General features: G+C 43.2%; 1 protein-coding gene across 1 annotated transcript in view; it reads left to right on the top strand.

Moving 5' to 3' along the window:
* The first annotated feature begins 37 nt into the window (after positions 1-37).
* The window catches only part of KIF5C (kinesin family member 5C), a 150,811-nt gene continuing 133,832 nt past the window's right edge, over positions 38-17,016 (top strand). The window contains exon 1 of the mRNA XM_008583506.1: positions 38-209. Within this exon, the coding sequence (XP_008581728.1) occupies positions 84-209 (126 nt within the window). The 5' untranslated portion in view covers positions 38-83. The remainder of the gene's footprint in view (positions 210-17,016) is intronic.

Genomic DNA, 17,016 nt, shown 5'->3' with positions numbered 1-17,016 from the left:
CGTGCGGCTCTCGGCCTCTTCCCTCGTCGTGCCCAGCCCCGGCCCCCCGCCATCCCCGCGCCCCCTCCCTGCCGCCGGCCGAGATGGCGGATCCAGCCGAATGCAGCATCAAAGTGATGTGCAGGTTCCGGCCCCTCAACGAAGCGGAGATCCTCCGCGGGGACAAATTCATCCCCAAATTTAAAGGCGATGAGACCGTGGTGATCGGGGTAAGTGCCGGGGCGTCTGGTCTCCCCTCCGGCTTCGCGCCGCAGCCCGGCGCTCCGACGCCCCAGACGGAGAGGAGATAGTTGGGTTGCCCCTTCGGACATCCCCGCGGGGCTGCCCTCCCGGGTGGCCGTGCCGAGACACCCCTCAGCCCCCGCCCTACAGTTCCCTCCCGGGCGTGTGCAGGGGCCACTGGGGGCGGCGGGGCGGGCCCCGGGTGTCGGAGTGGGGGTGGGGGGCGAGGAAGGGCTCGGCGCCGCCATTGTTGGCGGGGTGGGGGCCCGGGTGGGCCTATTGTTCCCCACACTCGCCACGCCGCGTGGGTAATGTGTTCGGATCACCTTCAAACCGGGATGCCCAGGCCACCTTTAAAGTATGAGCTCTGCGACCCACGAATACTTCCAGGCATCAGTTCTATGGACCGAACACTTTGCCTCTTCTCACGCCCTTAGCAAAAAAAGAAGAAAAGGTTCAGGGATGTCAGACGAAAATCGTAGTCTCGTCTCAGAGCTCCTGCGGCCGTGTAGACGCGGCTCCCCGCGGTGTTTCACCTGTTCCGCGCGGGAAGTGGAGGGCGGAGGGAACAACACTGGTGGTCTTGGTGTCCTCAGGCGGCCTAGTGTGTCTCCTTCTACTTCTCTCACCCCAGGCTGCCCTAGATATGGAGGCCGGGTTTGATCCCTCTCTGCTGGGACGACTCTCCCGCCCACCCCCCACACACCTGATGTCCGCACACCCGCGAATGTGCTTCGCGCTGGGTGGAGAGGAGACCGTGTCCACATTTTTGGGGCGAGCGGGCCCAGAGCGCAGCCAAATAGCCCCTCTGTGCCCAGAGCAGAAGTTACTTTGTGTGGCTAGGGCCTCCCTCCCTCTTGATCTCCCTTCCCCACCTTTTCTCCCCTATGCCCTCCTCTGACTTAGCTCCCTCTCTGCAGAGGGGTCTGCTGGTGGGGGGAGGGAGTACCAGTGGTTTTTAGTTCTTAAAGGAATATGTTAAATGAAATAAACCAGCTCTGTCCCCCGCCCTTTCCCTATCCCTGTCCCCAACGTGTGCGGCTGACGGTGCCCTCATTGTATGCGAGCCGCGTGGGGAGGGACCGAGTTAATGGGAGCCTCCCGGTCCCCGCTGACACGTTCCTGGCAGTCCGCTGGAGGCTGCTGATGCAGCCTTCCCATCCCCAGCATTGATTAAGTGATGTCATCTCGATCACTGAGCATGCTCCGACTAGCCCCCTCCCCCTTCCATTCCCCCAGTGGTTTGTGTATTTAGGTCAAGTGATTGACAGGTGACAATTTACGGAGGGTATGGCGGTGGTCCGCCCGGCCTTTCTCAAGCGCCAGAGGCCCAGGCTGTCCACAGCATCGCTGACAAGGTTGTCTGCCGCAGTCCCTGCGAAGGGCCCCGGGGACCAGCAGGTGCTAGCTGTACCGGTAGGCGGGCGCTCTCCGCGCTGGCGGAACCGAGGCAAGCGTCTGGCCTCAGAGCTTCATCCTGTACCTAGCGTAAGAAGGCAGCTCCCCTTGACAACCCCTTCTTCCTTGCCCATTTTCGCAGTTGTCAGCAAAAGCTTACCTCCATATGCTTGTGGATGGGGTTCATTCTGAAAGCTGACTTGTGAGGGCAAGAAAGGGGTTTTCTCTCTGCTAAGTGTTAACTTGCAGAGATGTATGCTACAATTATTGATGAGGAGGGAGATTCTACAGTTAATGGTAGATGTGGGTTAATGACATATCGTGGGCAGTACCTGGGGCAGATAGGGCTTGTTTGGGTTACAGCTCTCAGCCAGGTTCTCATCTGCTGTTTCCTGAGCCAGACTGTGGTTTAGATAGAGGGGGAGTTACTGGTACATCTAGTCCCTGACCCTTGGCTTGTAACAATTTTTAAACAAATAATTGTGCGGCACTGGAACATGTTTTGGTGGCCCTATTTTTTTTTCCTGAGGTTTTAAAGAAGAGCCTGAAGAAGTTCTCCTCCAGCTCCTCCTCCTCCTGGCTCTTTTTCTTTCCCTCTTGCTTCCCCTCCCCCTCCCTCCTCACTCCTTCCTCCCTCCCCTTCCTCCCTCCCCTTCCTCCACCAGGACCAATGAAATAGAGTAATAAATCATCTTATTTGATCTGTGTGCAAGGCAGAGATCTTTAATTTTAGGTTTATCCTTCTTTCATATTATTACATTACCAGAAGTATGTATTTATTCCCCATCTAAACATACATATGTTATTGGCTAAATAAATTAAGACCAAGTCACCATATAAAATAAGAAATTTAAACAAAAAAATTGGGGGGGGGATACACATGTTGCTTTTCATCTATAAAGTAACTTTCGCTCATCCTACTAGATTCCTTTAATAAAAAAGACTTTTTATTGAAATAAAGCATTTATATAGAAAAGCGTTATCATAAGTGTATGGCTTGATGACTTTTGACAAAGTAAATGTTCCCTATAACCATCTCACAGACTAAGAAATAGACATTTTCAGGACCCCAGAAGTCTCCTGTATTAGTTCATTTCAGTTGTTTATAACAAAAAACGGAACTGGGTTTTGTATAAAGAAAATGAAATTTATTGCTTACAGTTTCAGAGGCTAGGAAGTCTAGTGACTCAGGGTATCACACTGAGAAATGGCAGAGCAGAGAGAGCAGAGAGACCAAACTCCTTGTTCACTCTCTTTTTAAAGCCCTCAGAACCATGCCCCTGGCCACCATCATTAATCCATTCACTACTGCACAGTCCTACAATCTAATCACCTCTTCTAGGCTCCACTTTCAATTACCATAATAGGATTTCCCACCCTCTAAACAGTCACAGTGGGGGCCAAGTTTCTAATACATAAAACTTGGGGGACACGATTCAAGCTGCTGTGAGTTTTGAGGGAACATAATTCAATCCACTACGTCTCCCTAGTGTCCCTTGCAGTCTCTCAGGGTAACCAGTATCAGGGTAACCACTTCTGACTTCTGATGCCATAGATTAATTTGCCTGGTTTCTTTTTGTTTGTTTTTTTATTAATTTTATGTACATAAAACCATACATTATGTTCTCTTTTGTGTGTGGCTTCTGGCAGTGTGCATTACTCTTGTCAAATTCATCCTCATTTTTCTGTAGTATTCCATGGTATGAATATACCACAATTTATTTATCTATTAACTGTTGGTAGATATTTGGATAGTTTCCAGTTTGGGGCTAATATGGATATTGCTGTTACCACCATTCTTTTACACATTTTTTGGTGTGAGTATATATAGAACAGAAGACTGCCAGGTGTTAAAGGGTGTTGGGACTTGGGTTGGCATGTGCTAGGACCCTTCCTGTTCCGAATTAATAAAGTGGAACTAAAGGAGATGACAGTTCTGGCAGCCTGTGTCAAGCTTTATACAATAGGGGAGGACGATCATAAGGGAGGCAGGCCCCAAGTCAATTCAGAGGGAACCAGCCCACATGGCTCAGTTGCAGGTAGAGACTACTTCAGATGGGTACAACCTTCCTTGCTAGCAGGGGCACAAACTGGGGATGACCAAAGAAGCCCAGAGCAAACCAGAAATGTCATTCACCTTCACACCCAATGGAGACAAGTAAAGAATGAATTTTGGTGGAGTTACCTGTAGGTCCAACTTCAGAATCCCAGAAATTCTTTGTGTTTTTGAAACTGAGGCCAATTTTTTCTGCTAAACTCCTGTTCAATTCCTGTGGAGGTGTATGCCAAGAGAGAGATTATGCAGGTGGGGTTTCTAGATTTCTCTTTTCAGAAGATGTCCTGTCTTAGGGGAATCATCTCTACCATTTCTGCATTTTTTTCCGGCTCCCATGCGAAAGTTTTTTCCCTGATTATCCCAGCCACAAATAATCTCTCCCTACTTTGAACTCTGAAGCACGTGTTTTGCATATGATCTCATAATTTTTTTTGCCTTAGATTATTATTAGTTTTGGTCATATGTCTAATGACATTGTAAGCCGTGTATAGAAACAGGGATCATCCATGTTTTGCTTCTTTGTACTTGCCATGGCCTTGTCCATAGAAAGCACTTAATAAATATTTATTGATCTCTTTGTTGACTCTGGAAATCTTTACTTTGGCATGTTTAACTAATTTTATAGACTTTTAATTGGCTGTAGGCAGGCTGTGGGGAGTAGTTAAAAAACAATTTTAAAGAGAAGTGCCATTCCTCTGAGCAGGCCTGATAAAACAGCATATATTATACCTAAAAATCTGTAAGAAAATTGGGGAGGAACTGCATTCAGCTTGGTGAAATGGTGAGCCACAGATGGAGGGTGGGGGTGGACTAGTGATTAGAAAAGGGGCGCCCTCTCGTAACACATTAATTCTTCAGAGAAAAATGTTGAATTTATAGCATTTCTGAGAGTACTCTTCCAGTAGCTTCTAAAAAAACCTGGTGAGTCATCCATTACTTTGGGCTTTGCCTATTGGTTTTGAAGCAACTGTATCGATAAAAACTCTCTGAGTTGGCGAGTTCCCAGAGTTCTTTGAAATGGACTTTCACACTTCTGTTTCCTCTTGTTGGGCTTTTTTCTTGTTTGCAGTGCTGAGGAAGCAGGTCTTGTTAAAGATGGGTGCTTCCTCCTGGGCAACACAAGTTCTGACCTTTTTCAAAGCTAAAGCAAAACAGTAGCCACAAACCCTGAGTTGGTCAGTGGTGTGGAAAGTGGCCTCAGGCATGGGAAGCTTAGATTAGTTCTTGGCACTGGCTGGAGGGGGAAGGGAGGAGCTGGGAGAAAGACGAAATCCCAGCCTGAGTTACTTTGGGGATTAAGGTCTGAAGAAGTGAAGAAATATGGCTATACCCTAACATTTTTTCTTTTTGTCTACAGGACTGGTCTTTCAAAGTTAGAACATAAGGGCCGGCCCAGTGGCGCACTGGATAGTGCGCCGCTTGGGAAGCGCGGCGGCGCTCCCATCCGAGGGTTCGGATCCCACATACAGACCGGCTCCCGCTCACTGGCTGAGCGAGGCGCGGGAGCAACACCGAGGTTTGCGATCCCGTTGCTGGTCCCCGGTCCGGTACGGGGGCAACACTGAGGGTTGCAATCCGTTGCCGGACATGGAAAAAGACAAAAGACAAAAAAAAAAAAAACAAAAAAAAACAAAGTTAGAACATAAAATTTTTTTCTTTTTAAATTTATGTATAATAATATCACTTTTTGGTGTATAGTTCTATGGTATTGACACATTTATAAGGAGTTTTGTAAGTATCCTGTATTAGTTTTCTATTGCTGTTGTAACAAATTACCACAAACTTAGAGGCTTAAAACAACACGTTTATTATTTCAGTTACCATATGTCAGAAATAGAGTGAGTTGGCTGGTTTCTTAGTTTAGAGTCTCATAAGGCCAAAATCAATGTGTTTGCAGGGCTGTGTTCTTTTCTGGAGGATGTACGGGAGAATCCATTTCTTTGCTCATTCAGGTTGGCGGTGGAATTCAGTTTCCTGTGGTCGCAAGACTGTGGTCCCCATTTCCTTGCTGACTCTCAGCTTCTAGAGACCTCATCAGGTCCTAGTCACTTGGTCCCCTTCCTCCATCCTTGAAGCCAGCAACACAGGTCAAGTCCCCCTCATGCTTCAAACCTCTTCTGCTTCTTCTCCCATGGTATGTCACTCTCTCTGACTCATCTGCCTGCCTCTTCCACTTTTGAGGGCCCATGTGATTATATCAAGCACTACTCCCCCCCCTCCCTGAATCTGAGATAATCTCCCTATTTTAAGGTCAGCTGATTAGCAACCTTAATACCATCTGAAATTCTATCAGCAGTGTCCCTTTTACCATGTAATGTTAACACATTCACAGGTTAGGGTGTGGACATCTTTGGGGGCCATTATTCTGCCTGCCACACACCACCACAATCAGGATACAAAACAGGTCATTACTCAACAGGAAAAAAAAGCCCTCATACTGCCCCTCTGGCAACCACTTATCTGTCCTTTCTCTCTATAATTTTGCCTTTTCCGGATCGTCATAAAATAGAACCATATAATAAGTATCTTTTTTAGTTTGGGTTCTTTCACTTAGTAATTCTTCGAGATTTATCTATGTTTTTGCATGTATCAATAGCTCTCCTTTTTTTGCTTAGTAGTATTGTATGAATATACCACAGTTTATCTGTTCACCTGTTGAAGGAATTTGGGTTGTTTCCTGATTGGGATGATTATGAATAAAGCTGTGATAAACCTTTGGGTACAGGTTTTCGTGTGAGTATACATTTTTATTTCTCTTGGGTAGATACCCAGGAGTGGGATTGCTGGGTCATATGGTAACTACATATTTAACTCTATAAGAAACTGCTAAACTGTTTTCCAAAGTGGTTGTCTCACCTAAAAGCAGTAACATTTTAAACCAAAGTTTTAAATAGTTTATTCAGTCACTTTGTCTAACTGAGTAGTGTTGAAATCTATCAGTCCTTCATTCCTCTGTGACCTAAATTCAGAGATGTTTATACCACTGGAAGATGGATTAGTGGTCTCCTGTAAGTCTACCCTTGGAAATCCTGGTATAAGTGAACACAACAGAGTTGCCATAATCTGGCACATGCCATTGGAGGCCACTCACTGTTCACAGTGAGCACACAGTCGGTGCTACATAAGTGAATGGAATAAGTAGAGGCAGCGGGAAAAGTCATACAAAACTAAGTGTGGATTCTCTAGCTAGCTGTGGGGCTTTTTTCAAGTTGCTTGTCTTTTCTGGGCCTCAGTTTTCTTGTATTTGAAGTGTAGATAATAATTACTTCCCTCACAGGGTTGTTAGGATGAAATCAAATGAAGTAGAAGTTAGACAGTGTCTGGCACAGAGGAAGTGCTCAGTAAATGCTAATTATCTCCCATGCATGTTTCGTATTCTTCTTATAATTTCCCTCATTTTCAGAATCAGCATTGCTGCTCTCCCCCCTACCCCCCCACCCCAGGTTACTGCCCTACTGTGGCTAGCCCCTGAAGACCCTTTCTGCATTCCCATTTATTTGTTCACCTCATTCTGCCGCTTGGAATAGCCTTTCTTTTCATCTAATTTGTGGCATTTCTAACCTTGAAGGCAAAGCTCATGTTCCATTTAGTTAAAGACTATATTAGCTGTTTCTTTTATCTCATTGATCATATAAGATTGTGTGTGTGTGTGTGTGTGTGTGTGTGTGTGTGTGTATGTGTGTGTGTATCCTCCCCATGTACATTATAAGCTTCTTTGGGGCAGGAGCTTTTTTTTTCTTTAAATGTCTTTGTCTCCTTTACTTCAGTTGTATAGTTGCTTAGTAAATATATCTTCACTGAGAGTTTCTTTTTTCCGTGTTCCTTGCCTGGAATCAAGTCTCCATAAATGCCAATTTCTGCATTTCCTTAAGTAATTGGGTATCACTGGAGATTTCTTTATGCCTCCACCTGTGCTCGTCTGGCCCAATTCCCCTATGTAATGGTAATATTTTCCATTCTCAGCTCTTCTCCCCCACTCAGAGTTGGAAACCAACCCCCACCTTTGGCTTCCCTTTAGTCCCTACCTGATTTCTCACCTATGTCTACCTATTAAAAAAGCAAAAACAAAATTATCTACTCCCTAATGGTTTCTCTTGATTTAAAAAAAAAAAAAATCCCCTTGACAGATCCGATTTCACCTTATTTCTCCCAGGTGTTTTTATAAAGTTCTATTTCTGTGGTTGAGAAAGCTCTCCCCTTAACCCATTTGCTGCACAACAACCAAATTCCTTGTAGTAGGAATTGAGTTGTTAAGTTTGTGGTTACTTTTAAATATCACAGAGAGCTTGGGGGGAAATGGAGTTTTAGATTCATTATAGCATCTCCCCAGCACCAAACCCGGGACAGCACAGGATGAACTCCCAGCTCTGCCACTTCTTAGCGGTGTGAAGTCAGTTGAATTGTTCAACCACACTAAGTTCCTGTTTCCTAACCAGTAAAGTAGGGATAACAACACTCTTCTCCTTCTAGGTCATTGTGAGGCTCAAATAGCTAACGTGTGTAGCGTGCTGAGTGCAGTGGCAGGCATTCAGAAAATGTACCTATTGTAAGGCCCACTAGTGTTTATATCTCTGCACTGTGGTCAGACTGATTAATTTTGGGAAAGTCCACACCCTTCAGAGGTTCCCCAGTGCTCTCAGGTTGGAACCCAGATGATTCAGTCAGGCGTTCAAGGCCCTCCATGCTCTGGGCCTATTTACCTCTCTAGCCTCACCCGGCCATCCCAAGTTTGATCTCTGCTTCTGTTTCCCTAAAAGATGAGGCTGTTTGATGCCCTTCCCCTGCCCCCGCCACTCACACTGACCGGCAGACAGACTCTCCTTTCCTAAAGCCCTCAGAACCACGCATCTGCCACCCATTTTTAATCCATTTACTATGGCATGGTTCCGTAATCTAATAATCTTTTCAAGGCCACATCTTACAATTACCATAATAGAATTCCCCAACTTCTTAACAGTCACAGTGGGGGCCAAGTTTATAATACATAAAATTTGGGGGACACAATTCAAGCTTCAGTGAGTTTTAGGGAACATAATTCAATCCACTACATGTGCTGACCCTCTTTGGCTGTCAGAGCCTGGGGTTTTTTGTGCTTGGATTATCACCTTGACCTCTGTCGGGTTCTGGCAAATTGTCTTTCCTACTTAAGACATCTTCATGGTTTTGTTGTTATTGTTTTAAAAGAAATAGCTTTTTGGGAGGGTCCCAATATATTGCATCCTCATTGGAAAAAAAATTCAGACTGTGCAGAAAATCATGAAGAAGAAGGTAAGAATCACTTAATTTTACTAACCAGAAAACACCACTGTTAACATTTTATTGTATATTTCAGCTCTTTTCTATTCTTACAACACATACTTTGTTTTAAAACAAAGATAGGATTTTATAAAATCTGTTTAAAAACCCACCACTTTAGTTGATGATATACTTCAGACATCAGCATTTTTAAAGATTGCATATAATGTTATAATACATGTCTAATCAATACTTTAACTGTTTACTACTGATAGACATTTGGGTTTTTCTGGGTTTTTTTCCTATTATCAACAAAGGTGTGATTGACATCAGTACACACACTTCTTTGTGCACTTGCCTAATTATTTTCTTAGAATACATTCCTGGAATTGGGATTGCTGGTTAGAAGGATGTAGATGATTTGAAGGCACTCACAGTTTTTGAAAGGGAGCAATCTAGAGATGGCAAATTATCCTGTTTATAGTCTCACTTCTCTGTTCACCCCAAAGAATCAGTCACTGCCAGTTTGTCCCATAGGCATCCCTTTACCTCTGAGCTAAATTAAATTCTTTACATGAGTGTGTGCTTTATCATGCACTGTTAACCCCCAGATCCAGAACAAGGCCATACCTTCAGACTTTTAATGTAAACCACAGGATTTTGTAGGCTGCCTCTTGTCAGTTTCAGTATCCTAAAGGATATTGTTTCTTGGATATGTTCAAAAGCTAAATCTCTCTCGAGGCAGACAGAGATGGAGGCCAGGATTGCAGTCTTAAAGAAAAATAGGGTGGATGTGCCCTTTCTTTTTGCTGCTAACTTTGAACGGCCTGTGATATCTTCTGGGCAATGGTAAGCTGAGAAGTGATAAAATAGCCCTCTCAGAAAAGCCCTAGTGGGAGCTTCTTTTTTTCTTCCCCCTTGGTTACTAGGTACTTTAAAAAAAAACTTATTACATAAAATTTCAAATATGCAACAAAATGTACCCCTGTGTACCTATCAACCAGTTTTAACCGTCATCAGCAAATGGCCATCTTATTTTTCTATACTCTCCTACCCTTTCCCCCCAGCCTCACTAGATTACTTTAAAGTATAGTCTCATGTCTCACATCATTTGATCAGTAAACTGCAATATATTATTTCTAAAATGTCAGGACTCTATTTTTAGCATAACCACAATAACATTATCACAACTAAAATATTCACAATAATTCCATACTGTCATAAACCCAGTCTCCCTATTTCCTCATAAATTTCTTCTTGTGGTTGGTTTGTTCAGATCAAAATGCGAGGTACTATTGATTTCAAGTGAGGGGAAAGAAACGCTATGCACATCGACCTTGAAACGAGAGGTTTTTGCCCAGAGACTTGTCTCGTGTATTCATGTGTGGCAGTACAAACACACACAGAGCACTCAGGGCTAATCAAGATTCAAGCCCATCTCTCTTAACAATGGTCATGTCCCAGTTATCCTATTTAATCAACCAGTGCCAGTGTTGCTGTGCCACCTGGAAAGCTACTTAAAGAGCTTCGTGCTTTATGGCCTTTTCCCTGCTGCTGCTTCCTCCTGCTTTACTGAGCTTGTGTAAATGCCAGGGAAACAGGCAAATGTATCTCATTTGTCTCCCAAGCTCAATAGCCACCCTTATTAGATCTGCACCAACTACATTTGGAGCAATTCTTCTAGGTGTGTCTGGGTGTATTTCGTATTACCCTTTCAGTCAGTGAATATCTATCCTCGATGTGAATTGAATACTGGAAAATACATCCTCAGAGCTGAAAGGAAAACATATATGTGAGAACAGAATTCAGTGCACTACAGTACTTTAAGGAAAAAGGTTTGTAGTCCTCTCGTGTTCCTAATTTCTTTTCTCATTAAAAAAACCAAACCCCCCCCCTAAAAAAAAATGTTCAAAAACTTTTGAAAGGAGACATGGTTGGAGAAAAAAATGTAAATGAAAAACAGATTTCAATAATTTATGTTTTAAGTTCTTTGGCTGTAGGGTGTGGTCTTAAGGGCTGCAGATCAATAATACTATTTTAGAAGCATGTCAATTAAAGATCTTGGTTATACAGTTCTGGATTGACAAATCCCAGGGACTCTTCCTTTACCAGGCTGTCCCTCAGAGTGATCTCTCCCAGTTCCAGGTCTCATTTTGCCTCACGAGGAAATGCAGAGCAGACTGCTTCAATTCTCTGAGGAGGTTATATCATAGTTTTTCTTGGAATGAACTGTCTGGAACCTCACTCCTCAGAGATTATTGGTTTTCACCCGAATAAACAGCAGCTCCATCTGACATCAGAAACTTTGGATTGTCTTGGGGAAAGGGACTTCTGTTCCCCTATCATAGCCTCCTTCTGCCCCATACAGAGGAACAAATGCCAATCAGATTGGTCCGTGTCCAAACCTCGGTTGGTCCTGGTTCCTGGTGGGCAGCCTCCCTAGTGAGGCGGTCAGTTCCTTTCTGCATCTGGCCTCTGTGGTGAGCTGACCACTGAAGGGTCTGCTTCCTGGGCTGACTGCCAGGGGCTGTTTTCCCCTCTCCTCTCTTCTTGCTGCTGAGTGGATAGGCGAGGCTGTGTCCATGGGTTCAGGCCCAACTGGGCTGGCGTCAAGGTTCAGAACAGGCGGGGCTGCAGGAAGTTGGGGTGATAAGGTGAGGAGAATAGGAAGTCCATGTAAGCCTCCTCACCTGAGACTTTGGCCAGGCTCAGTATTAGGGTGATGGGTGCTGGTGCCCTCCCAAGGTGATGCTTCAATACCTAGCGTCACTATTCTCCTGTAGAGCAAACTCACCCACCCAGCAGGGTGGAGGGGGCTGACTGATAGGAGAGGCTTCTGTCATTCCTGGGTCTTTGGTACTAAGGTCTTTATGATAGCATCAAATCCTTCTAACCACTAACTGTTTGTTTATATAATATTTGTGAAAGTAGACTTTAGAAGGGAAGTGGTTATCTTTTCAGTAGTAATTAATTACTTCACTCAACAACATAACCTACTAATTACCTGGTCAAACAAGTAGGGAAAATCACCCAAAATATTATATCCTAGAGTACAACACTTGCTTGCTCATGGGTTTGTTAGAGTTTTCATAGTAAATATGGCTGTTGGTAAAGATTGGCTTGAGGATGTATTTTAAACAATATTTTCAGTTCTAGACATTTACTCAAAAGAGTTTGAAAAGGGGAAATGTACACCTATTTAATACTTTCATAGTTCTATTAAAAATAAATTTAAGTGGTAACATAGAGATTAGTGGGAAAATTGAAGTTAAATGAGTTCTTTATAACTATGAGAATTGTTTCCTTTTATAAAAAGGTGTTTTTGGAGCTTCACTTCCAAAACAGCTTCACTGTGCTGTCCAATGTGGTAGCCACTAGCCACATGTGAGGACTTTCAATGTGGGTAGTCCATCTTGGGATGTACAGTGGATTTAAAATATACATTAGATTTCTAAGACTCAATACAAAAAAAGTAAAATAACTCATTAATATTTTGATTTTCATTATATGTTGAAATGATAAATTTTGGATATATTGGGTTAAATAACATTAATAAAATAAATTTCACCTCTTTTCTTTTACTTTTTTAAATGTGGCTACTAAAAAATTTAAAATTACATGTCTGGCTCGCATTTGTGGCTGGCATCGTATTTCTTTTGGACAGCACTGCTTTGACATTTAGATGTGACATTGTGACTTTATTTTTGTATTTATTAATTTCAGTTCAACTTTGGTATATTGAGGGCCTGTGTGCTAAGCTCAGTACTAAGAATGTGGATTTACTGTGAGTAAGACAAGATCCCTGCAGTCAATAACTACATAGTCCAATGGGGGAAAGCAAGATTAAAAAAAAAAAAAAAAAAAAAAAAAAGAAGAAGAAGAAGAAACGTGATATGAGTGTCCAAAGACAAGTGGAAACAAAGAAACAGTGTCTTGGATTTAGAAAGAGAGTCCATCCTATTCTGTTCTGGGAAACCTCAGGCGCAGGAACCGTTTGATCTTCTCCTTGAAGCCTTGAAGCTGGAGTAGGAATCTGCTCTGCAGATGTTAAATTTTCTTCTTTATCTTCAGTTACTTTGCAATTCTGTGTGGCTGCTTTACATATGTCAGTTTTGAATACTGTTGAGAAAAGATTTGAGAAGCGATGTGTGCAGTAGGCTGGCCCCTCCCTTTCCTCACCACTCCCCGCTGTCCCCAGCAAGTATTGCGACACTGACACTGCGGGTTCTCGCTGGGAGCTCCCGGGAGGATCCTCTCACCGGGCGTCCTGCAATTAAATACAAGCCATTTGCGGCAGCAGATTTGTGATGCATTTGTAGTCGGTGACAGTGAGAACACCTTAAGGTAACACGGGCGTGTGGTCTCAGAAATACCACGGTGCCGCTCTGCTGCTGGGCTCTCCCGTGGCCCGCGGGCCTCACCCCTTCCCCGTGCAAACCGCGGCTCTTTGGAGTCGCCTCCCGGGGCAGGCTGCTTTCAATTTCCAGGCAAGGAGCGCCTCGGCGATTGCAAATCTGCCACTTACCTTCTGTCACCATTCTGTCGCTAATACTAGGAATGACGAAACCGCTTGTCCTGGAAATGCGTTTGTCTTTAGCACGGGCACCTTCTAATGAGGGCCCTCAGCTCTGCAGGACAAAAGCGCCCATCGGGAGGCCCCGGTGGTGGGAGGCGGCCACTCAGCGTGGCGCTGTTATGGGAAACCAAGGTAACCGCCTTTGTCGCTGGCAGGTGCCTCTTCTTTGTCCTGGCATCTGTGTGTGGAAGAGGTCGCCTCACAGGTGAAGGCCATGCAGCTCTTTGGAGAAGGAGTTGGATTCTGTGCTGAAAAATTGCTCTTCCCCACCCCACTCACGTCCCTGTTGCTTAGGTTGGCACAGACTTGATTTTTCCTCCTTTGTAAGTGGCAAAAACGCTGTGATGGTAATATGAGAGCACAACAACAAGATCAGCTGTAATCTCACTCCTTTACATCATCCATTTTATTAATCTTCCTTTTCTTTCTTGGATGATAGGTAACATTTTAAAAAATGTGTATCCAACCATGTGTATATAGTTCTGCCTTTTTTTTTTTTCTTTTTACCTAGATTTAGTCCATAGCAGTTTTCCCTGTTGTGCAATATCTTCACGGCTATATTTTTCAATGACCACTTACATGTCCCGTGGACTGATAGACCACAATTTGCTGACAATCTCACCTTGTTGGTTATTAGGACGACCAGTTTTCCCTTACTCTAGGGGATCATTTAGTGAACATCTCCATGCATAGAGCTGTTTTCTTTTGTTAAATTATTTCTAGAGGATAAATCCTCCAGAAGCAGATTTATTGGGCCCAATGCTGAGAACATTTTAATTGATCCTATTAAATATTATCCTATTGCTTTCCATGAAGGGTCTACTAATTCCGATGGCCTTCAGGGATGTTATGAGCGTCCTATTTAGCAGTGAATGCATTATTGAAGTAAAGTAGATGAATCACTTGAAAAGGTGATTTGTAGAGCAGTGGTCTGGGATTCATGTCCTGGGTTCCCCCCGCCCCCAGGATTTCCCTCTGATTTATATGGATTTTAAACTAATAGAACTATTTAGTGATCTGTTTTAATTTGGAATATTGCTGCTGAATGGCACTCCCAGGATCAGGATGGTGGGTGGGGAATCTCCTGGGCTATACTGAGGAAGAAAGGACTTGGAAGGGTCATTGCACCTCACTTGCCAACATCCATCACCCGGCAGAGGAACTGATTGGAGGTGGTGATTTACACTTGGGACTAACTCAGGGCTCTTCTCATATGCTCACAGAACACACTGGATGAGCTTCAGACCTTCTTTATCCTAACAGTAGCATCCATGGGGATACATTTTGCTAGAAGACCTGGAGCTATGCTTGACTGTTTCCGATAGGAATCTATTCTTTTTCTGGGAGGTGTGGTAACACCACACAAAAGGCATTACTTCATGCTTTGATGGTTATGTCTACTCTGGGGACCAGTAAGTACATCTGTAGTTCTGGAAGAGCCCACCCACCAGGCTCATCATCCTATGGGTATTTCACTGGTAAACTCAGGGCTGGGACAGGAGAAGCAGAGTAAGGTAAACAAAGGGAAGGCAGTATGAAGAGGAAATTTGGGCCAGGAAAAAAAAGAGAGGAAGGGAGTGTCATAGGCCCCTTCCCAGGTGCCTTTGTTCTCTTATCTACCATAGAAGACATGGCACACGTCCTTTCTTACAAAATTTATTTTGAATATGAAGTGCTGCTCTCTATTGCATAAGTTTAGTCCCTCAAACACAGGGATCTTTTTTAGTACTTTAATTATTATGTTGAGTACTGTTTACTTAAGAAAAGAATTGGTTTGTGAACATTTTACTTACGAGTATAACTCTGATTAAATCACAGCTTTAAAAAAAAGTGATAAATTAAGACATACTCATTGTCTATAACTCAAAGAACACAGAAAGGGATAAAAAGAAAAGGAAGGATGGAATAAGAATTTGTACAGGGAAGAAAAGATTTCAAGACGATCATTGTGTGTTCATAGGACAGAAGAAGCATGTGAGTTACTTTCAAGAGTCCAGAGTATAGAGGAGACAGTAGGGTGGTTAGATTAGAATAGACGGGAAGGGATCAGATGTGGAGGATCTTGAAAGTGGGCTAGAGGAATTGAAATTTGCCTTGGTTGACTTGTTGCTGTACTCTAGCCTATAGCTGGCTCAGAGATACTCCATGAAATGTTTCTCCTTAAATGTGCATGTCCCTTGGCCTCAAACAACCCTTTAAAGCTTTGCCTTGGTTGACTTGTTGCTGTACTCTAGCCTATAGCTGGCTCAGAGATACTCCATGAATGTTTCTCCTTAAATGTGCATGTCCCTTGGCCTCAAACAACCCTTTAAAGCTTTCCATGGAGGCAAGTACTGTTGAATTTTGCTTTCCACAGTTTTATGGCGTTAGTACAATGCAAAACACTCAGTTTTCATACACCCCAAGTGAGTTTCAACTATTATGGGCCGTTCACTTAATACACAAAAGGATTAATATATTTTATCTTGTTTAACACCAATAATTGGGGAAATGACATTATCCTTGCTACTAGTTATCATATATAGATCATCAGATTTCAAGGAATTGCCACACAGTGAAATATACATAACTTAAGCCATAGTGAACATAGTGTTTTTCTGTTGATATAGATGTTCCCTGGAAGAATTTTGCATTATAGGTAAGAACTGTCCGATTTGGGATATTGCAATGTCAAAGTCTCCTCAGTGTACAACAGTTGTTTTACGTGTATTGGTCCTATTTATTGTTTTGAGGGAAGAGGTGGTAGAAAACCACTCTCTAAAATGACTTAATACTGCAGAATTTCTTTAGCATTCATTTTCCTTCCAGAAGATGTAATTTATTCCAGAAAGTGAGTGTGGGAGGTTGGAGAGAAGGTACTTTTCAACCTAGATGCTTAGAATGACCATATTCAGAGAAAATTCTCCAGCATTTTTAAGGTTCAGTATAAATATGAATTAATGTAACATTTCAACTAGAAGAACTGAGGTCAGTGTCTGTATTACTGCTCTTCTCAGAGACCATTGTGGACCTATCTGATGAAGAGTAATTTTCTTTTTAGACCAATGTAGTTACATTCTTCCCTGCTTGCTCGCAAAATGTCATAATTCTAACAGAGTAGTGACAGCACTTATAAAAGTGCTGAACATATATTAACCCATTTACTTTAATCTTCGATACAACCCCATGAGGTAACTGATATTGTCATTCTGCTGAGGAGGAAACTGGGGCACAGAGAAGTTAGGTAACTTGCCCAAAGTCACACAAGACTTAAGTTGTAGATCTAGGATTCAAACACAGGCATTGTGGTTCCAGCATCGTTGCTTTTAAACATTTGCTATGTTGCACATAAATTTTGGTTCATATCAGGAGTTGAGAATGTTCAGGTGTACAGCATTTTCTAAATTAGAGTTTCTCAAACGAGTCAGGCAGAGAAAAAGAAATACCACATGTTCTCACTTATTGGAGGGAGCTAAAGGTGAATGAATCAATTCACACACACACACACACACACACACAACCCCCCCCCCAAAAAAAACCGGGGGGGGGG

This window comes from Galeopterus variegatus, unplaced genomic scaffold (genome assembly GCF_000696425.1).
Source record: "Galeopterus variegatus unplaced genomic scaffold, G_variegatus-3.0.2 Scaffold2946, whole genome shotgun sequence".
Lineage (NCBI taxonomy): Eukaryota > Metazoa > Chordata > Mammalia > Dermoptera > Cynocephalidae > Galeopterus > Galeopterus variegatus.
Note: the sequence above shows the minus strand (reverse complement) of the source record. Positions and strands in the feature narration are given on the sequence as shown.